General features: G+C 44.4%; 1 protein-coding gene across 3 annotated transcripts; it reads right to left on the bottom strand.

Moving 5' to 3' along the window:
• Nucleotides 1-1967: 1967 nt before the first annotated feature.
• On the bottom strand, nucleotides 1968-20519 carry SLC46A3 (solute carrier family 46 member 3). 3 transcript variants are annotated; one of them, XR_014167974.1, is made up of 6 exons: nucleotides 17830-20519; nucleotides 12000-12864; nucleotides 11446-11529; nucleotides 10987-11143; nucleotides 4132-8780; nucleotides 1968-3095 (listed from the first exon to the last, which is right to left on the bottom strand). XR_014167974.1 is itself a non-coding variant. In XM_081909393.1 (5 exons), the coding sequence occupies exons 1-5, from the start codon at nucleotides 18010-18012 to the stop codon at nucleotides 8693-8695; spliced, it is 1377 nt and encodes a 458-aa protein (XP_081765519.1). In that variant the 5' UTR covers nucleotides 18013-20519; the 3' UTR covers nucleotides 1968-8692. The 3 variants fall into 3 exon arrangements, 1 of the variants encoding a protein (XP_081765519.1); XR_014167975.1 differs by having other exon boundaries at nucleotides 1968-5516; nucleotides 5561-8780; XM_081909393.1 differs by having other exon boundaries at nucleotides 1968-8780.
• Nucleotides 20520-22366: the final 1847 nt, after the last annotated feature.

Here is a 22366-nt window from a genome sequence, read left to right as displayed (position 1 = left end):
TGTGGTGGTGCTGTTTCATTACTACCTTCTGTCCTTTTTGCTTAACGCAGCTTCAAAGTTTGGTTCCACAGGAATGAATGTTCCTCATGGAGACAACTTTGCCTCAGTGAAGGAGATGAAATCTTGGTTGGAAGCAATCGGTATGCATTCCTAAATACTTGTGATGCTTTTGGACTTACCCAGTTTTAGTGTTTGAGCTGCCAGATACTTGACGATCCTCTTGCCTTGTGAAAATGCAACACGTTTTGTGGGGTAGCCCGCAGGAAAGATAGAAGATGGAAAAGCTGTAGGATCTCATGTCCTTGAATTGCTTATTCATGACATGGAAATTTGAGCTAGTAAATTCCCAAGACTTCTCTGTCCTCCCTCTTTTTTTTTTAAAGAATATCTCACTGCAATGAGGGAACTTCTCTTGGATAAAATATTTCATTGTACGCTGGGAAGTATGAATTTTTTTTGCCTCATGTTAGCTTCATCTGTGGGCTAGTGTTTGCCAAAGCAAGAACATTATTAAATGACAGCAGGGCTGTTGAGTTCATGAAAATGCACCTCCCATGCAAATGGTGTAACATGTAAAGGGTACTGATTAAGTCTTAACTGAAGAAATAACCTTGTGGAAACCTCAAGGCTTTTAGAGGTCTTGCTTTGGCAAAGTGCATATTTATTTCTTACACTTCTCACATCCTAAGATGCAGCTCAAAGTCAAATTCTGAATTAGTCAGGTGTTTCCAGTTGAAAATTTAGTTGCATTATTTCCCCCCCCCCAATATACAGAAAGTAAAAATACATTCAATAAATAATTTTTTTAATAAACTTGTAATACCAAGAGTGTTCATAGCAATCAACCAACAACAAAAATATCCTTCCACATGCAACTGAAAGTTGGGACACTAAAAACAAAGGCCAGAAAATCCAACCATGAAGGCCGAAATTCCTGAGTTTTGGTGGCACGGGCACCAGGCAAACCTCTGGTACCAAAGTAAATGAAGAATTACCAATCCCAGAACTCTCTAGTTCCTCTTTCTTATTCACCAGTAGGTTCTTGGGAATGCTTTTCCGCCTCTTGCTCTGGTTGGAAAATTAAAACCTTCTGAGCTTCTAATCATGTTACCTAATTATTATAGCTTTTGTGCAGTCAGGTGGCATGCTTCTGAATATTAGTTGCTGAAATCTACAAGAGAGGAGTGTACTATTGCACTCTGAACCTGCTTGTGCATATATCCCATAGGCATCTGGTTGGCCACTGTGATGCTGTGCTAGATAGGCCACCAGTCTAATCTGTTGTTACTATGTCATGGTTCAGCTTCATGGCAGTAAAAGATTTTAGTAAAAACAACCAGCTTACGAGTTCAGGTTCGGTTGTCATCACAAGCACCTGCATGTGATAACACCACACTGATCTGTGATATTCTAACGTGATCTTTGACCCTAAACAAGTTGCTCTTTGCTTGTCCATTTGAAAACCAGACAACTAAATGTCATTCTTTCTTCACTTCTGTGACGTAAATTCTAAAAATGGATTTAAAGGTACCCCTGCCCATACGGGCCAGTCGTGTCCGACTCTAGGGTTGTGCGCCCATCTCACTTAAGAGGCCGGGGGCCAGCGCTGTCCGGAGACACTTCCGGGTCACGTGGCCAGCGTGACAAAGCTGCTCTGGCGAGCCGGCACCAGCGCAGCACACGGAAACGCCGTTTACCTTTCCGCTATAAAGTGGTACCTATTTATCTACTTGCACTTAGGGGTGCTTTCGAACTGCTAGGTGGGCAGGAAATGGATTTACTGGCATGTAAATTAAGGTATAATATAATTGTTTCCCCTCTTAATCTACATTAATTTTGCTTAAACTGACTCATTTTTTAGATAAACTTGTTCTATCATAAGCAGCTTGAATTGCCATGTTTCTTTCTAGTGACTTGATTGCATGTGAAATAATTGTTTTAAGAAGCACTGATACAAATGTCATTCAAAAAATGTTTTATTTATCTCAATATTTTCATTCATTATACATTATACACACAAATAAAAGTCAGTCAAGGAAAGTAGTGCAAATATTGTCATGATTATTGCAAAACACACACTCCCAAGGCAGTTCAGTTTTAGAGCTAGAATCAGTGCAAAGATTAACTTGGGCAACCACTGTATAAAAACTTCCAGTTCCATAAAGTTTTGAGTGTCTGCACACTACAGATACAGATCGGTTTAAGGTTGCATTCTTATGCACCAATACCTGTGAATAAGTTTCACTGAAGTCAATGTGCCTTACTTCTGAGTAGACAAATATTCATAGGATTGCTAAATCATTTGGTTTCCTTAAGAAATCCTGAGGGCTAGTTTTATGAAGAACAATACAGATCTGAATATGCTCAGCATATTTTAATTCCCAGTATTCCTTGCAGTAAGCTACTACAATTACACTAGTCTAAAAGCAATTGCTTGTTCTTATGCTCTTTTTATAAATCTCCCCCCATAAGCAGACATTTTCTGAACTTTAGCCAAATGATCAGTTCCTTATCTAGATGCATTAGCAGTAGCCTCCTGCCAACCTAGTGCTTTCCAGATGTTTCAAGCGACAACTCCCATCAGCCTCAGCAAGCATGGCCAGTGGTCAGGGGTGATGGAGCTGGAATACAAAGCACCTGGGGGCACCAGCTTGGAGAAGGCCATTTCAGATAAAATACTTTCTTGTTCACTCTGTGCGCTATCAGATCAAGATAACAGAACTTCTCATGAACTTTCACTTTGAGTTAATGTGAAGCCGACTCCAGGCCCAGACTCCTTGGCTGGAGGGCGGCTTTTGCTAACAGCAATAAGACAACCTCTCGCAAAAGGAGGAAAGTGAAAGTTCTCTGGTCAGTGAATTGCTATTACCATTTCCACCCAAGCAGCTATTAAGTTTGACAAAGCAACTTTGTCTGGAGTAATTAGTGCCAGAAGTTATTACAGAGCCTGTCTTAAGCCACAACAGTCAGCTTCAGTGCAGTATCTCTCCAGCAAGCTTGCAGTCTTGCTGCTGCTGCTGCTGGTGGTGGTTCGGAGAAAATACAGTCCTTTCTTTTGTTCCATAGCTGTCTGTGGCAGCTTTTGCCAACCTGTTCTCCACATGTGCTGGAGCTGAGGATGAAGAGTTGTAGTCTAAAACATCTACAGGACACCAAGTGGGCAAAGGAAAAAGGGCAATCTAAAGGTTACCCTAAAGCAAGGTGGTCCACTAACTCAGACCAAGTTACAGGTAGGTAGCTGTGTTGGTCTGCCATAGTCGAAACAAATAAACAAAAATCCTTCCAGTAGCACCTTAGAGACCAACTAAGTTTGTTATTGGTATGAGCTTTCGTGTGCATCTGAAGAAGTGTGCATGCACACCAAAGCTCATCCCAATAACAAACTTAGTTGGTCTCTAAGGTGCTACTGGAAGGATTTATTTTGTTTGTTTCAACTCAGACCAAGTGGGCCACAAGAGCATTTCATCACAGAACCTGAGGGCCACGCACTGTATTAAATTTCCATATCGTCAATTAAAGTGGGGCCCATAAAATGAATTACTGCTAGATGAGACCTTCCCCTGCCCACAAGTTCTCCACACAACTAGGGGGACCCAAAAGCCAGGAGCAGCTTTTTGCTTCACGCTGTGTGGAAGAATCAGCCTGGCCCTCTCCCCAATATCTCTCTGGCATGTACTTGGAAAAGAGAAGTCGGCCACTTGGTTCATGCCAAGCTTTGGAAACACTCAGATGCAAAAGGAAGTAAGATCCTCACTGCTTCTGAGCATCTCCATAGTCCATTAGGAAGCGAGGCCACAGCTTGCCTCCCCTGACACTTTGGTAGACAGGTCCACTTAGTGGACATCGTAAATAATGGTCGACTACCAAAGCAGCTACATTTGGAAAGCTTCCTCCTTGCTCCCCCACCTTCCAAACTCCTGTTTGTTATAGCTACTGTACAAATCCTACCCTCCATCCAACAAATGTACTATGGCAGCCCAGGCTAGCCACATACACAAATTAAGAAATACAGAGATGTGGAAGAGGGGGCAATTGGGTACATTGGGCTGAGGAAAGAGTGCCCAGTCCGCTGCTCATTTCCCACGCCCCCAAAGCTCCCAAAATGCTATTTACAGTGTAGTAAATTATGACACCCAAACAATCTGCAACCTTCACGATCGGGGTGGGGTGGGCTGTAGCAGACATTACATAGGCGATAACATCAATCAGTCTCCTGACTTTTAAAAAATGGAATTTGCTAGGTAAGGCTGCAGTCTGAGTGAAGGAAGAGGGTAGGAAAATATGTTATTATTACTAATTGGATTTATAGCCAAGCTTTCAACCCAAAGGTTCCCCAAATTAATGAATGTTAGTTCATTAAAATAAAACACAGCAATATCATGGACACAAAAAACCCCTAAAGAACATACAACATCATTCCAACAGCACACATTGTATAAACCACCTGAATGGATGAGTCCCCAGATATTTTTTCCGCACAGGGAGATACGCAACTGGGGGAAATAAATTCTGGGGGGCAAACTGCAGGAAAGAGAGGTGCTGCCCACCCCACCACCTGCTGTTTCCTCACTCCTGACGGCAGTCAGGGTTCATTAAAAACCCTTTCAGAGACATATCATAATCTTCCCACGGACATCTAATTTGATCTATGGGGGAGAGGAGTGGATGGATCACAGAGACAGAGAGGGAGCAGTCTAAGTCACTAAGGAACTCTCATAAAACCATCAGCATGAAAGCACCTCAGCACTTCATGATACCGCAAAGCAATATATGGCAAGAGGGGAAATAACATCCTAAATGTTAGTGATATGAAAAACTCGCCAGGTGTTGCTAACAAAATATTTTATGCCATCAGAGATGCCATTGAATGGCATTCTCTATACATACTGTCATTATAAAGCATATAAACCCAAGTGGCAGAAGCAGTTTTATCATCTCAATCCCTAATATTAATTTGCTCTGTGGCCCTGAGACAAGTTTGATATTAAAAGGTTGCCCACCCAGAGGTGGAAGGTGAAGTTGGCAAAGAGTACCTGCCTCAGAGCGGCGGCGAAGATTAATGACTTACATATTTGCCAAGCACCCCGAAGATGAAAAGTGCGGTGCAAGTACAAAATTACACTTTACAGCACATTAACTGTGAACTAATTAGACGCACAGCTCTGGTTCCATCACAGGAGCTCAAAAGAGTTGTAAAAAGAAATGAGGAAGATTCTCCAGACCAGATGGGAGAAAAATGTTAAAGGGCTCAAGGAGAGACAAAATTAAGATTCTTGATTTTGAAAACGTTATTGACAAGGCTTTCTTTCCAGCAAGAAGATGAGTAAGTTTTTTGCGGGTTTAGGGCCATCTCCACTTAGGGGGAAACTGTCCACCATCGGAATGTGGTCCAAAAGTGTGGGGAGGGGGCAGCACTTCTCTCTCTCTCTCTCCCCTTCTCTTCATTCAACCATCATTCATCTTCTCACTCACAAAAACATGCATTCCTCCACTTGCAAACACAGAAGTTCCCCCTTCTTGGCTGGCGCGCACACACACACACACACACACACACACACACACACAGGCTTCCACCTCCCCATTCACCCCCATCTAGCCAACCAGCCTGTTCTGCTCCTGCCTTTCTCTGTGTTGTAACTATTTCACTGGCAGAACCACTCCAGCCATCACTGGAGAGTGCAATCAGCACTACCAGAGGTTTGAAAAAGGGCCAGCATTCCTACACACACACACAACCAAACACAGAGTGTGGGCCAAGAATGGAGTTCCAAAGCAGCACTCTATATCTGTGGCACACTATGCCTGACCCACACACAAGCAGGAATACCTGCCTGCTGTCGTCCCCGCCCCCTGTAATGGTGGTGGCGGCAGGTATGGCAGACTCTGGGGTTCCACATCAAGAAGTGGAAGGGTCATGTGAGACCCAGACAGGTAGCCCACTATCTCTTAGAAAGTGTGCTTGGGATGGGAGCTTTAAATCCAGTTATTTCAAAAGAGCTTTAAGCACACCCAATCCTGTGTTGAACTGCAGCCCAAAACATTACGTAGTGTCTACCCTGCAGGCAGCTACATTTTGCATTGCAGGCTTCACAGGTTCAACATGCTTATCCTGAACTGCAAGGTCTTGCTCTTCGTTTTCATGTGAACCAACCCTATCAAATGAATCAATTGAAACACTACTTAATAATTCAACAAGTCAATCCTTAAACAAAATATACAATTACATTAGGGTCTTTTTGTTTTGTTTGATTACAACAAATCTTCTTTTACCCGCTGTAGAAAGTGCTATGGGGGGGGGGGGACAGCATACAGTAAACATTACTCATTAATCCTCACTTTTGTATAACTAAGTGCATTGGTAGGCCAGGCTAATGAGGGATTTGGTTCACATTTAAAGGCGAATCTTCCTAACTCCTGAAAATATATGAACCAAATACAGTCATCCTTTGAAATTCAGACTTCTTTGAATTTTGCACTGCAGATCTCTAATCAAGCAAATTCATACAAATTAGGTAAAGTGTGCATAAAAATGCATTATATTAGTGGATACTACTTGCAAAAACATTGCGTACAACAATGTGCGTGTAGGAGAAATTTGTACTAAAATGCTGACCTTTTTTTAAAATGAAAGAATTTGCAAACTGATGTTGAAATTGAAAGACTCGCCCATTCTTAGGCCCAACAGAACAATTTAAGGAAAATAGCGCAAGATAAATCACAGTGGCATTTTATACAGTTGTATGCATCATAAAGTAGGTTAACTTATGGGAGTTTGTGGAATTGGCTGCCCCCTCCTCTCCTCTCCTCTGCCACCATGAAAGCCTCTGCAGAGGTTTGGTGGCCCTTCCTGAACAACGAGGGGCAGGGTGTGGGGAGCTGTTGGGTGGAAGAACAGAATGGAACCTTTCCTTCCATAAACCTCTTTAACTTAGGATCCAAGCCCAATTCCAGTTGATTCTCCAGCTCTCCCAATAGCCCTTAGCATCCCATCCTACATGATTTGGGAGGGAGACATAACCTTCCAGAGTGGCTTGTTTCAGGGGAAGAGATTCAGGTGGCTACAGAGGTGGAACAGGAGATGGGAGCCTTTTTTCCATTATGTTCCTTAAGTTAACTTACCTTAGATTCCAAGCAAAGATTGCCAATCATTATTATAGACTGTTTGCATTTAAGGCACCTGCCTGTCCTCTGTGTAAAGAAGAATCAGGTTTGTTCAGAATTATTTTTAAAATAATTGGCTCAGTTTCTGTATTTTCTTAAGCTTGTCTGGCCACAGGGCTTGCTTGCAGATGTGGTCACACAAAAATTGGAGAAGCTATGTAGGACCTCCACAGTTTATCCAGGCAATTGCTCAAACAGGGTTTGTTGACAGCACTTCACCCATCCTGTGATTCTTAAGTCCCTCTGCAACACAAACACGACCTTCCTGTTGCAAGAGTAGATAATTCTATTTACATATCAATATACAGTCATACCTTGGTTTTCAAATGCCTTGGTACTTGTACGTTTTGGCTCCTTAACGATCGATACCCAGAAGTGAGTGTTCCAGTTTTTGAACTTTTTTTGGCAGCCGGACATCTGATGCAGCTTCCACTATTGTTTCCAGTGCGCCTGCGCAATCGGAAGCCAATTGGAAGCCACACCTTGGTTTCCAAATGTTTTGGAAATCGAATGGGCTTCCGGAATGCATTCTATTCGAAAACCAAGCTGCGACTGTATAATAGTTCAACCCTGTAGGTAAGTTCTACTGAACCCAATGGGCTTATTTCTCAATAGCCACACATAAGATTGCACTGCATGCAAAATAAGTGCATCATTTCCTTGCTAAGGGAGTAGCGTCGCTGCTGCCCATCTGTCCACTTCCTGCAAGCAGGTATGCATCACAGACTTATTGGTGTACACAACAAAGTCTGGTTAATACAGGGGTCACAGAATTCCGAAACTCAAAGGCCAGGGCATTTCAAAATGATGAGAGAACAGAAATGTGTCTAAACACGGTGACGCCTTGCCCTTTCCAGTAAGCAGGAGCGACAACCAACCTGAGTTCAGGTGAGCAGCAGCACCACACTATCTGCTACTGATTGCCCTGAAACATTAACAGCCATGTGCAGGTGCACCAAGACATCAAGGGCCTGATCCCAGTTCTGACATCACTCCTGTTTCAGCCTATTGCCTTTGAAACAGCTCAACCAAGGCAGTGCTTTGGGTGCTTCCAGACAATCTGTTTACTGAGCATTCATTCCTGATCTGTTTGCTACATTAGCTATTTAGTGAGCATTCACCCTGATTTGTTCGTGGAGATGTTACAATGTTGTGTCCAGCAACCCTGTCCTTTCCAGTCCATTTCCCCATCACTTTCCTTACTGAGAAAAAGCCTGATGTTTTGAGCAAGCAGGTTTGTTGCGCAAGACCTCCCAAACAACTGTCATTGCGAATTTGCCAGTTTGTGATTGAATCCCACCCCAGCATAGCAACAGACTGAAAGCACCATTCACGACTCTCTTCCCTGCTACCGCTTTGCGCAGCATCCTATGCACCATCAAGGACAGCAGCAAACCTGGGATGGTCAATTCTTGTAGAGATCTAAGAACGGACACATCAGATCCTTCTTTAGCTGTGCCAATAGAGTCAACAGGTATGGCCATGATAGAAGAACAGGAGAGGAGGGCTAGCCTTTAGACAAATTCTCTGTTCAGCTGTCAGCATTCTCCCCAAGGGAGTCGTCTTCATTTATAAGTAGTGCAAAGTGATATTCATGCCAAGTGGCATACAGAAACCAGCTGGGAGAAAGAGATAAGACGTTTTAAAGAGGAGATACGGAACACACTGTACTAAGTCAACTGAAAATGTACAGAAATCATAAAGCTGTCATACACTGCAATGAAAAAGGTCCATGTGGCGTATTAGGTAAGGTTGTGACAATACCTCCCTGTATGCAACCTGAAATGGATAGTCTTCTTAACCTTTTGAAGGAAACACCTGTCATGCCAGCTTTAAGATTAAGAGCAAAGACAGGTGGAACATTCTAACAGCAGCTAAAGCAGTTTGAAAGCAACCTTGCCAGCGCAAAATAGCTGCTCCTTTATCCCAGGACGTGTGTAGAAAAACAATACTTCTGCAAATTTTCAGCATGGTTCAGTTTGAGCTGGGGAAAAGCTGGCCAAGGAGAATTCCTATTGGTGAAAATCCATGGCATTTACCTACGCACCTCCCCTTAGCCAATCTCTAGAACATGAAACACAAAGGAAAGCAAATGATGGACAGCTGAACCAGCATTTTACTTGTTAGTACAGTCGTACCTTGGAGGCCAAACGCCTTGGCTCCCGAACAAATCGGCTCCCAAATGATCGAAACTCGGAAGTAAGCATTCCGGTTTTCAAACGGTTTTCAGAAGCCGAACATCCGGCATGGCTTCCGATTGGCTGCAAGACGTTCCTGCAGCCAATGGGAAGCCGTGCTTTGGTTTTCGAACGGTTCCTTGAGTCGGACAGACCCCCGGAATGCATTCTGTTCGAAAACCAAGGTACCACTGTACACATGTTTAAGGCAAGTTCCATACTGCAAGGAGAAGGACGCACTGTGACCACTATTTTAAATGTTATGTCTATGTCCATCCTAACACTTTAGGTATGTGGCAAAGTCAAGGCACTGTTGGGAAATCAGCATAGCAGGAAATATTTAGCCTGAGTTTCGCATTATTTTTCACTAATTTCAAGCAAATACTCTTGTCCTGACAGGTAGACTTTTGTCAGCGATACACGCCTTCCTGACCATTCTTTTACTGATCTATATTACATTTGTACTCAGCCCATCTTCCGAGTAGCTCAGATGGGATTATTCCCTTTTAACCCTTACAAACACCCTGGAATGAAGTTTTGACTGGGAAAAGTCTTGTACTGAGAAAAAAATGTGGTGTTGGTTGGCCTCCTTTGTTCAAGTCAAAGGGTGATATTCAACTACCTATTGAAATGGATGAGTCTCACTTAGTCATGTTCATTTCAATGGGCCAACTGTTTAAAGGCTAGTCGAACACCACCTAAATACTTTACCAGTACTTTACAGTACTCAATACACTCGTACCTTGGTTCTCGAATGGCTTAGTTGTCGAACAAATCGGCTCCCGAACGCCGCAAACCTGGAAGTAAGTGTTCCAGTTTGCAAACATTTCTCGGAAGCCAAATGCCCGACATGGCTTCTGCTTGAGTGCAGGAAGCTCCAGCAGCCGATCGGAAGCCGCACCTTGGTTTTTGAACGGTTCCGGGACTCTCGGAACAGATTACTGTATTTTTCGCTCTATAAGACGCACTTTGTCCCTCCTAAAAAAGTAAGGGGAAATGTGTGTGCGTCTTATGGAGCGAATGCAGGTTGCGCAGCTATCCCAGAAGCCAGAACAGCGAGAGGGATCGCTGTGCAGCGATCCCTCTCGCTGTTCTGTCTTCTGGGATTCAGAATATTTTTTTTCTTGCTTTCTTTCTCCAAAAACTAGGTGCGTCTTATGGTCTGGTGCGTCTTATAGAGCAAGAAAATACGGTAAGTTCGAGAGCCAAGATACCACTGTACTTAATTATTTAACTGATATTTCATTATAAGAATTTCATTCATAAAAGGTTAAGAGTGAGAAAAAAAAGAAAGGAAAAAAGTCAGTGAGAATGAAAAAAAAATAAAGAAAAAATACTGTTACCAGATCTCAATACTTGATAATATACGAGGTAGTGATGCTGGAGATTTTTATAATGCATCTAAGGATGCACTGGCGGAAGGGTGGTAGCTCAACAGAGGAGCACTTGTTTCATATGCAGTTCTCTGGGTCATTTTGGGCCAGTCGCTGTCTCTAACTCTAAACCTACCTCGCAGGGTTACTGAAAGGGGGAAGGGGAGAACCACGTAGACCACCTGGAGTTCCTTAGAGGAAAAGGTGGGCTATAAATGCAATGTAATAAATAGCTTTGCTTTTGGCATTAACCAGAGGAGTAATATGTATACAACCTCAGCGTAATCAGCGGAATTATGCAAAGGCCAGCTGAGAAGAGGAAGCAGAAGCCTGGAAACCAGCCCACAGTGGCAGCATAAAGACTATTGAACGTGACAAGTCCAAGAGTCCCCATCACGACCTCTAAGCAGGCGATGCAAGCAAATATAGCTCCTGTCAAAACGAGAAAACACACAAAATTAAAATAAAACACTTGTGCTATTCTCCATTTATTTGAAACATTTCTCAACCACCTTTTCTCAGAAGATTCCAGGGTGGCATTCCAGAGTGTTACTTAAACTATTCATGCAACTTATTAATAGGGTTAACCTTTTTTATTTTATTTTATTTTTTAAAGCCCCAAATAATAAATAACAATGTAAAATAAAACTGACAAATCCACCCAACACCTCCTAACTCCCTTTGTAATTTATGACATGACAACCGCGAACTATCCTTTCGCAACTTCAACTCACCTTGTTCATTAGGAAGAACTAATTTGGACAACATGGATCGAAGGACTGGAATGGGCATAGCAAGTAGCAGGGAAGGCACTCTCACTGTAAAACACACAAGCCAGCAATATAATGAATAGGAGACCGAAATAGATGAAGCTGCACTGTAAAATACAACAAAGCAAAAGGAAACAGCCAATATATTTTGATAGTCATATAGGCTTGTCTCCAACTAAGTCATACTCAGAGAAATAGCTGCATTTAAAATAGATGCATTTAAGTTACTCAAGTCTATTTCAATGGGCTTTCAATGGTTTGGTAAGGATTAATGTGAACCTAACCTGAAACAATATGCAAACCTAAATGCAAATGTATTTCAAAATTCATACTTTTCTGAATTTTGTGGTGCAGTTCTCAAACCAAGGAATGTCTATAAAATTGCATATATTCTTGAAAATAATGTAGTCCAGAAATTATTCTTCATGGTTGTGAGCACCACTTGTTTTCAAAACATCTACATAACTAGTATTCTTACCAAAAGTTCTGAATTTTCACCGGTCTGGTACTGAACTCACCTAAAAACATCAGCAACGTAGTGGTGGCAAAGGCAGCCATGATGGCTCCTCCTACGTAAGAGAAGATCCCGAGATAAACAAGGTAAAAGTCCTTTAGGTACTTGATGAGGACAAGGATTCCTAAAAAGCCAATCAGAGAGACAGCAGTAGATGCAGCCGAGCCGTATCCTATGTAGATGGCATTCCAGCAGAGCGGGGCGTTCAGTTCATAGATGGTGTAAAGAGAAAGCGCGCCGATCATTGTGAACAAGTAAGTCATGAATGTACAAAGCAGCAATGTGATCAGAGTCCGCTTCCTACAGGAAGAATTCCAAAATAAGTCATAAACTCCAGAAAAGGTTCCCTTGAGCTTTTCTTTCAGAGACTTTGGCTCAACCTCAGATACCCGTACGGTGTCATCCAAGAAACACATAACATACAAAATGTTGACCACCTGAAGCAGTGACATCATCACGTATGTCCAGGTAAAGCCCAAAGCTTTTAAAATGTAGCCTGAAGACAGTCCTCCCAATCCAGAAAACACTCCAAGGATGAAGTCGATCACTGCTATTCGGATGGTATTCTGCTTCTCATTCTCGCAAAGGTCAGCGATGAAGGCAAAGGCACCGCCCAGGAAGGTTGCTATGCTTCCAAACAGCCCAGTAACGAAGGCCGAAATGAATAGGAGAGAGAGGGGCAGCGAGAAATAGGATATAGCGCAGAGGAAGATGCTGCTCACGAGACTGCCCACCATAGGAAGAACCAGCGATACTTTGCGCCCCCAGCGTTCTCCATTTGCCACGACGACAAAGGCTACCAAAATGCTGAGGGCACCCGCACACAGGTCTGTTTTCAAGATAAAAATAGACATCTTTTCTTGGACTTCCTGGAAGAAGAAAATAAACAGATTTAATATAAAGTAGCAGGGAGAGGCCTGTCAATCCGTAAATGCAAACCTGTGTAATAACTGATTGTTAATGGCTTGCGATAACATGGAGGCAAGGGTGGAACCAGTGTGTCGTGGAGTGCCCTCCCTGCTGAAATACCAAGGTGCCATCAGTATTGGCATTCCACTAGCTCTTGAAGACACACCTGAACTTGAACTTGATCCTACTGTTTTTTTTCAGTTGTTTCAATTGTCATGCTTTCTAACTTTTTTTTTTCTTCCAAAAATGACCCCATAATTTTTGGATCTTATTGATATTGATGCTGCATTTTATGTTGTATTCTATGCTGTTTTAAAGTCGCATTTTAATCAATGTTTTATATTTGCTGTTAGCTGTCCTGAGCCCAGTTTTGAAACTGGGAAGGGTGGGGTATAAATAAAAATTTATTATTATTATTATACAATGGTGCCCCGCAAGACGAATGCCTCGCAAGACGAAAAACCCGCAAGACGAAAGGGTTTTTCGGTTTTTGCGACGCTTCGCTAGACGATTTTCCCTATGGGCTTGCTCCGCAAGACGAAAGCCCATAGGGAAATCTCCGGGGACCTCTTTTAAATGCTGGCGGTGGGGAGCAAAGCCTTTCCCCCCCCCTCTGGACTTCAGAAGAGGTCCAGGAAGGCCGGCGGGGGTGAAAGGCTTTGCTCCCCACCGCCAGCATTTTAAAAGCGGTCCGGGATAGCAGGGAAGTGCTTCCCGCTATCCCGGACGGCTTTTGAAGGCAGGCGGGGGGGAGCAAAGACTTTTGCCCCCCGCCAGCCTTCAGTAGAGGTCCAGGACCTCTTCCGAAGGCGGGCGGGGGGCAAAAGTCTTTGTCCCCCCTGCCTGCCTAACCGGGGGCTTTTAAATCGCCCCGGGACTGTCCAGGGCAATTTAAAAGCGCCCAGACGGCTTTGCTCCCCCCCGCCTGCCTTCAAAAGCCGTCTGGGCGCTTTTAAATCGCCCTGGACAGTCCCGGGGCGATTTAAAAGCCCCCAGTTAGGCAGGCAGGGGGGACAAAGACTTTTGCCCCCCGCCCGCCTTCGGAAGAGGTCCTGGACCTCTTCCGAAGGCGGGCGGGGGTTTTGTCCCCCCTGCCTGCCTTTCCGGGAGAGTGGGAAGGCAGCTCTGCGTTTTCCGCTCTCCCGGGAAGGCAGGCAGGGGGGAGCAAAGACTTTTGCCCCCCGCCAGCCTTCAGAAGAGGTCGGGGGACAGACTGTCCCCGGACCTGGTCTGAAGGCGGTTTCCATAGGAACGCATTAATTGATTTTTAATGCATTCCTATGGGAAACTGTGCTTCGCAAGACGAAAAACTCGCAAGACGAAAAGACTTGCGGAACGAATTAATTTCGTCTTGCGAGGCACCACTGTATATTATAACTGGCTTGTGGCATATTTTAATTAAAGATGTTTTAATGCTACGGTGGAATTGTGTATTTTAATTATGTATGGATTTTATAATTGGTTTTATAGTTGCAAACCACTTACAAGCCATTTTGGTATATGAGCAGTACATAAATTATTATTTAAAACATCATCGTCTTTCCCTCTTTCATACTCAACATGCATGCATGTAGGAGAAAGTGTGCAGAGGGAAGGCCAAATTTTGATCAGCCCGAGGAACCACAGACACAAAAGAGCCCTGAAGTACCTTTTTAGGTCACATTCACACCATACATTTCAAACACAAGGTTTTCCCGGAAGAATCATGGGAACTGTAGTTCACCCTTGCAGAGCTACAATTCCCAGCACCCTTAACAAGCTACAGTTCCTAGGATTCTTTGGAGGAAGGTGTGTGCTTTAAGTGGCGTGGATATGATTTTAACACATTTACAGCGGCATAAGCTTTTGTGGACTGGATTCTACATCACCCAGTGTGTGAAATGCCAGTCGAAGCTGTACCTGTATCTGTGTATCTATTTACAGACGGGAGAAGAATTATAAATCACCAGGTTGAAATGCCACAAAATGCAAGGTGCCCATTACATTTCTGTGCAAAGCTCAAATGTATCAAGCTCACAGAGAAAGCACCGACAAGCAAAGAAAGCACAGAGGTTATCTCGCACACACTTGAACTTTGCGTAGAAATGTTGCAGACTATGCCTCTCGCATTTTGTGACCTTTGGGCCCTTCTGTAAACGATTCTCTCTCCTTGAGAGTGGCAAAAAAACACTTGCCGACTGAAGATATGCTTGATGTGTCTGTTCTGAGAGACAGAGTAGGACCTTGGGGCAGATGTTCAGGGCCCCCTCACTCAGCAGACTCAACAGGGGGCCCCACCCGAAGCCGCAGGACTGTTGTTTCCTATGATCGTGTTGTTGTTTTTCTGTTTTTCTTAACACTAAAGGACCTTTAACTTCCTCTGGGCAAGATGATAACATGGCAATGCTCTGTCTAGATGGAGTAGCAGGGAGGAGAGGCAGAAGGCCCAACACTAAGCAAATGTTGCAAGAATCCCAGCTGGTACAAGATGCCCTAGTGCTTGACATTGTGTGCAATCCAGAGAAAAAAACCATGAGCCTTGAATGCACTTATTTAAAGAAGTTAATAGGACTTTGCCGCGTCAGCTTGGGTTGCACACAGCCATGTTTTCACATGAGGTACATGCTGATCACTCCAGATAATGAGGGAGAGTTACCAAAACATATGCTGTATATAAATTAAACACAGCACTCCACTACTTAAGTCAGGCGCACAAGAAAGTAAATGAGAAGCACCTGGATTAAAAGCAGCTTAGTTTCAGCAAAGCCAATGAAGTATTGCACTGTGACGCTAGCTGAAGATTTGGCCCACAAGTCTATAATCTGAAGATACACGTTTCACTCTAGGGCACTGTTTGTGAAGCAAATAAATAGAACTTACAACAAAAACTTAAACAGGGAGGAGTCGTCAACTTATATAAAGATTAAATTAAGGGATAGAGCATTGTGAGGCAAAACAAGATGCAAGGAAGGGAGCACTGCTGGTAAACCCTATTATTAATGAAAGCATTTTCCACAATCTGCAACCAGTCTAGCAAGCAGAATGCCTGCATTGCATACTAAACAGTGTACAGTGGTACCTTAGCTATAGAACAAATTGGCTCTCGAACGCATCAAACCCAGAAGTGAGTGTTCTAGTTTGCGAACGTTTTTTGGAAGCCGGACGTCCGATACGGTTCCTGATTGAGTGCAGGAAGCTCCTGCAGCCAATTAGAAGCTGCGCCCTGGTTTTTGAACGGACTCCCGGAACGGATTAAGTTCGAGAACCAAGGCACCAGCGTATCAGTGTAAGATCCCCCACTTTAGCTATAAAGATATTTGTTCAAGCAGGCCAGCCACCAGGAAGCACCACAGTCTGGTCTAATGAATTCTGAGCTTCTTTGTAATTAAAGATGAATCCAGTTCTATCACAGTACAAAAGATATTTGAATGCAAATGCTAGGAAGCCTTCTTAAAAATACCCCTTTAAAATCCTTGATCCTGAACCACCCCTAAAATGAGTGACCAACACTGACCATTTTCAATTCCAAAGCAATCAGTGAATTGGAGATATACAACTTCTCTGTTTTTAAAGTTCAGCCCGCCTTGGATGGGGTAGCCCTCCTCCTGAAAAATCAGGTTGCGGTCTGGCAGTACTCCTGGATGAAGAGGTCTAAAGAGTACTGTGGCCAAGGGTGCTGTCAGAGCTGCCCCTTGGTCCCAGCTCACAGAGGACCAACGCCAGGCTGTGTTTATGTACAAAGGTCTTTACTGAAGTTCAGTTTCCATTTCAAAGCCGCAGCGCGCAGCTCTACGTCCTAAACCCTAGACCGGCGAAGTCCCGTCTGAGTCTCCTCCCCTCTGACACCAGTTTAATATCCTAGCCCTGCTCCACCTTTCCCGCTGCTCTCTCTTTCTCTGGGTCCTTCTGCCCGTTGGTGCATTCCCCTTTCTAGACTCCTCTGACGCTGAGTCGCTTAGCTCCTCCCCCTGCCTCCGGCAAGCTTTGGGACCCGGCTCCCAGTCCTCATCCTCTGCGGTCCCGCACTCCTGTACATTTGAACTTGCTTCTCGCGCCAATCCAGTGACCTTCCTCCTAACCGTTACACTACTCCTGTCACTGCTTCCCTCTTCCGGAATACTGGCCGGATCTGACCTCCCCTCCGTTGTCCGACTCTCCGATGAAGGCGTGGTCAGCCCTGCCTCGTCTTCTCTCCCTGGTGGGGAATCCACTGGCCCTGATACTTGGGACTTTTCCCCCTCACTATGCTCTGGTGGGGAAGCTGGTCCTGATTTCCAACTGCTGCTCTGGGAGTCCCTGCTCCCCCCTTGCTCCTGGGGTGTTCCCCTTGGGAACCCTCTACCCTTGGCCACTGGCGCCCCCTTCTGCGAATCTTCCGATTCTTCCGATTCACTGGAGAGACTCATGGAATCCCTTGGGCCACTGTCATATTCTCCTACGCTCCCCTCAGATTCTTCCCCTTCGCTCTCCATCTCCTCTCTTCCCTGTGCCTCTCCTCCTGAGCCCCTGACAGGTGCTTTTGTCCAGCTTAGGTTGGTGCACCATCAGCAACCATTCTTTGAAAAGCTCTGACAATATAAAGGTACATAAAATACCAGTACACAACAATTGTTTCATACAAGTCTCAATGGCAGTCAAAAAGAATCCATATTATATAATATGGATTTTATACTATATCACTGCATATTTGAAACTACATTATTTCTGTATTTAAACGTTGTGTTTAAATCTACTATTATTTTAAAACTGTCGCACTTATACATTGTATTTAAATTTGCTATTAGTTTAAAACTGTTATTCTTAGCAGAATATACACGTTTTTCTTTTCAACTCTCGAGTAGGAATTATTCCTTGTATTGAAACTCTTCGCCAGAGCTCTTGGTATATCCTTTTTAGTGTCCATTTAACTATGCCTGGTATGCACCCAAGGAGAACTCTGAGCTTACCTTTTGCTTCAAGAAAGTTGGATCACTTTGGTTCACGTGGCAATGAGAAGCATTGTCATTATCGAAGGTGGAATTGGTGGTCTCCTCCCAGAGCTTCCGATACACATACTGCTGCATCAACGGCATGGAATATAAGAACATGAACAAGGCAACCACAGGTTCCACTACCATAAATTTCTTCATGCTTGAATCTGAGTTTTAATTCTGTTTCAGAAAGAAAATAATGTATTAGTCTTCTTGAAAGGACATCAAACTGGCTCATCAAACTGGGAAGGTACCTGCACACCTGCAGTCTCACGACAGGTGATGAGTCAAGCAATAAAGAACACTGCAACCCTGACGGTTTGGTGCGCTGTTACCAGAAGGGGTGGATCCTCTGTAATTCCTTGTTAAATTATGAAAGAGCCATTTAACATGCTCTGACTCACATTGCTCTAACCTACACTGCTAAGATGGGGTTTTCAAATGAGTTTAGCACAAGGGAGTTATATTTTTTAATAACTTCTACTGGGTTAGGGGGTATATGGAATGTAGTACCTCTGGTGGCAGACACATCACGCTCCTTCTGAGGTAGTTTATCACCTTTGGTCCCCACCCTGCACTCAGCTCTTACCTGACTTCCAGAAGTTGTCAGCATGCAATAGGGGTTGCTCCTCAGGAAATGGCTCTGACTGGCCGGCTAATCCAGATGAGGGCAGCTGATGGCTTTCAAACCCTCGGTGAGTTATGGACTTCCACTGCATGTGAAGACAGGCTCCAGCGGATTGAGCAGACAAGAGTAATAGTCAGTCTAACAGTCAAGAAGGTAGGTGGTTTCTGCTCATGCTGTAGGGGGATGTGAGGGGGCAGATGAGGCTCATCAACCTGGGAAGGTATCCTAGCTAGGATAAGGAAAACTCTGGCCCTAAACTTCCACTGCCTTGTGCGGTATCTTTGGGAAAAGAAAAGGAGTCCCTAAGATGGTTGGATGGCCTTGTACGCCTCCTCCTTGCAACTCCTGCAGCCAAACTGCTTTCCTTTGGGCCATATCAGTGAGGCCGAGAGGAGGGTCTTGTCATCTGGGCAGCACACGACCTCCATACACAATGCCCAGGCTTGTGCCTCAGGGAGGTCACTTTGGTGCAGCAAATGCAAGTTTGACTTCACCCCTGGAGGTGCACTCCATTGTCTCTCAAAACAGACACATGCCAACAACCTACTGTGTCATTTTATCCATTTTCCTGCTTTGCAATTTTGGTTTCTGTTTTTCTGTCTTGAGAAACATAATTAGACAATGCAACCAATGCTTTTTTTCCCTGGCAGTACACAACGGTACACAGTATTGCCACCTTTTTTGCAAGAGAAGGAGGCAGGAGGCCTCTTGGACCCTGTCAGAGCACCGCGCCTCCTTCCCTAAGCTGGGAAAATGCTTCCAGGGCTTGGGGAAGGAGGCGTGAGCCCATGTCCCGGCAGAATCGTGGATGGTATGACCCTGTGTCGATAATAGGCATGCACAGTCAGGTATTAAGAGTACAGAACAAGGTACAGAGTTGCAGCAAGTTCTTTAATTATCATGCATAATGTAATAACTACATACCAATATTTTAATGACGTTCCAGTAAAACATACAACTGTTTTACATGTATTTGTTTTTCCTGACTCCCAAGGAAGTTTTCCATCCAGGGAAACCACCCAGAGTATCAGCACCTTTCCCCCCTATAAATAAAGCACTTTAAGAACAACTGCAGTACTGGTTGAGTGACCTGGTTAAAAGAGGAGACAGGGCTCCCGAATCTTTAAAAGTTGTGTTTCAGCATGTATGCCTTTTATGAAAAATTATGGCCTTTTCCAGATGGCCTGTTTATTCAGCATTCATCCTGATTTGCTTGCAGGACAATTAAAAGACAATGAATTATAAGGCAATGGAGAACTCATACAGCTACTGTCACCCCAGGGAGAGTTACCCTGTCTGGTCTTTAACTGCAATAAAGATTGATTGATGGGTTTTTTTTGTTATCTATCACAGCTTCCCAATGAATTTGGTGTGGGCTAGAGACTTGTTTCAGGGCACAAAAACCCAGTTCCTCGTTCATATTTATAGAAACAGTTACTGGTGTGTACGTGTGTGCACACACATTCTACTCCTGAGAGGGTCTTTTAGAAAAATAAAGTGTTGGGCCAAACACAATGCCAGCACTTCTCACAGAAGGCAGCCGTCCAGCAGCAAATGTGTATGTTTTTTACTCCCAGGATGCAAGCTCTAGTTTCTTATTCCTCTGGATTGGCCTGAGAGACACCACAATTTAACGTGCATTGTATAAAGACAAAACTTTGGGATACACGCCGATGGTGCATTTTCCAAAAAGTTTATTCCAAGGCAGGAATTATGCTAATACCAAGATTATACTCCATTGGAAAAAGCACAGGTTCTTACAGTCTAAGGCCCAGAACTGCTTAACAGTACTGTACTGGTCCACACTCAAAGACATGTTACTATTTCTGCCTCAAGTGTCTTAGAGTCACCCAATCAGCTAGAAAGGGGAGATTTTAAGCCACAATATGCTCCAAAGCTAAGCATTTAGGAACACTGGAAACACTAGGTGCTTCAGTTTCAGAAGAATGGTGTGCAATTTCTGTTATGTTCATTGGAACTTCTAGGGAAACACAAGTCACTCTGAAAGATATTGGACCACTCCAAATCATTTGCCCATGTCTGTGCACAGACTATGGTAAAAAAAAAAAAAGGTAAAGGGACCCCTGACCATTAGGTGCAGTCGTGACTGACTCTGGGGTTGCGGCACTCATCTCGCTTTATTGGCCGAGGGAGCCGGCGTACAGCTTCCGGGTCATGTGGCCAGCATGACTAAGCTGCTTCTGGTGAACCAGAGCAGCACACGGAAACAGCGTTTACCTTTATGCCGGAGGTATTTATCTACTTGCACTTTGACGTGCTTTCGAACCTAGCTAAAAGGCAACACCTGCACATCTGCATTGATTGTTGCAATGTGTCCCTAATTATTATTATTGTATAATAATACAAGAATAATAATAATTAGGAATACAATAATAGCTATAAGATTAATGTGTAATCTTAGAATGTTGTACAACCTTAGAAGGGGCATGGCTGTGACAGTTGCCACTGCAACTCCTTTCTGGAAAACAAACTTGGGAATATGCATTTTAGAAAAAGAATGACTATCACTGTTTTAAATAAACAAAGCTTGGTCAGCTTCATTCAGACTTCATCCAGGAAAACAAGGAAGGTGAAGTAAAGCTCAACTGGTTCTTAAGGTCATGTGTATCTCTCACATGACACTGCAAACAAAACCTACCAAAACAAAAATCGCACTCGTCAGTTATTTAGCCTTTGCACAACTGTCTGCTTGGCGGCTCGAAAAACCTCAAATGCCTGCCTTTTTGAGCCACAGGTCATCAAACTGCAGAGCGGTACCCGTTCACCTGCAGCAACCTTGCAAGTCACTCCCTGCGCGTCAGATTGTCCGAAACTTGTGCCTATTTGTTTTCCCTTCCCCTCCAGCCAGTTGTAAGTGGGGTGGAGGGGAAGTTTTATTTTATTCCCCCCCCCAAGCATCTTGTCGCCTGCAGCCTAGTTTATACAGTATTGCAAAACAAAAAAAAATCCTTCCAGTAGCACCTTAAAGACCAACTAAGTTAGTTCTTGGTATGAGCTTTCGTGTGCATGCACACTTCTTCAGATACACACGAAAGCTCATACCAAGAACTAACTTAGTTGGTCTTTAAGGTGCTACTGGAAGGAATTTTGTTTTGTTTTGACTATGGCAGACCAGCACGGCTACCTATCTGTAACTGGAACAGTATTGCAAAGTGGCTCGACTTCGGCTGCCGTGCAAACGAACGAACGGCCGCGCGCTCCGTGCAAGCAAGAAGATGCTCAGGTATTTTTGCAGTGCTTTTTCCCGGGGGGACGCAGGGGTACACCCCCCTAAACATTTTGTGAATCTAAGTTTGGCCTCACTGAGGGGCAGTATTTCAATATGAGTAGGAAAATGAGGGTACCCCTAAACATTTTTTAAAAGAAAAAAAGCACGGCGGTATTTGAAAGCAAACAATGTGGCGAGGGCAAGCAGCTCCCCGAATTCCTTCCCGTGACCCGGAGCTTTTGTGCACGCGTTTGCCCCTCTGCTCCCGATATCGCGCGCGCGCAGGCAGCACCAGGGAATGACGGCGGCGCTCGCGCAGGCGCGGGCGCGCGCAAAGTGCGCTCCAGCGCCGCCCTACTCGCCATTCGCTTACCTCCGACCACACGCAGCCCCACCTCTCCCGCTTCCCCAGCTCCTACTACGTCTCCATGGCCTGTTGCAGAAGAAGGAGCGCCGCCTCTCCATTAGGGAGACAAGCGCTACCTGCCCTCGGCTCCCCGCGCGCTCCTCGCCCGGCTCACGCGAGGCCCTGTTTATTGGCTCCCAATGCTTGAGAGAGAAGCCCTCACGCAAGGACAGCGGCGATTGGCCCGCCGACGCGTCACTCGAATCCGCAGGAGTCCGCCTCGCGCCCGGCTCTTATTCCGCGCATGCCC

Source organism: Podarcis melisellensis, assembly GCF_964234715.1.
Source record: "Podarcis melisellensis genome assembly, chromosome: 4".
NCBI lineage: Eukaryota > Metazoa > Chordata > Lepidosauria > Squamata > Lacertidae > Podarcis > Podarcis melisellensis.
Note: the sequence above shows the minus strand (reverse complement) of the source record. Positions and strands in the feature narration are given on the sequence as shown.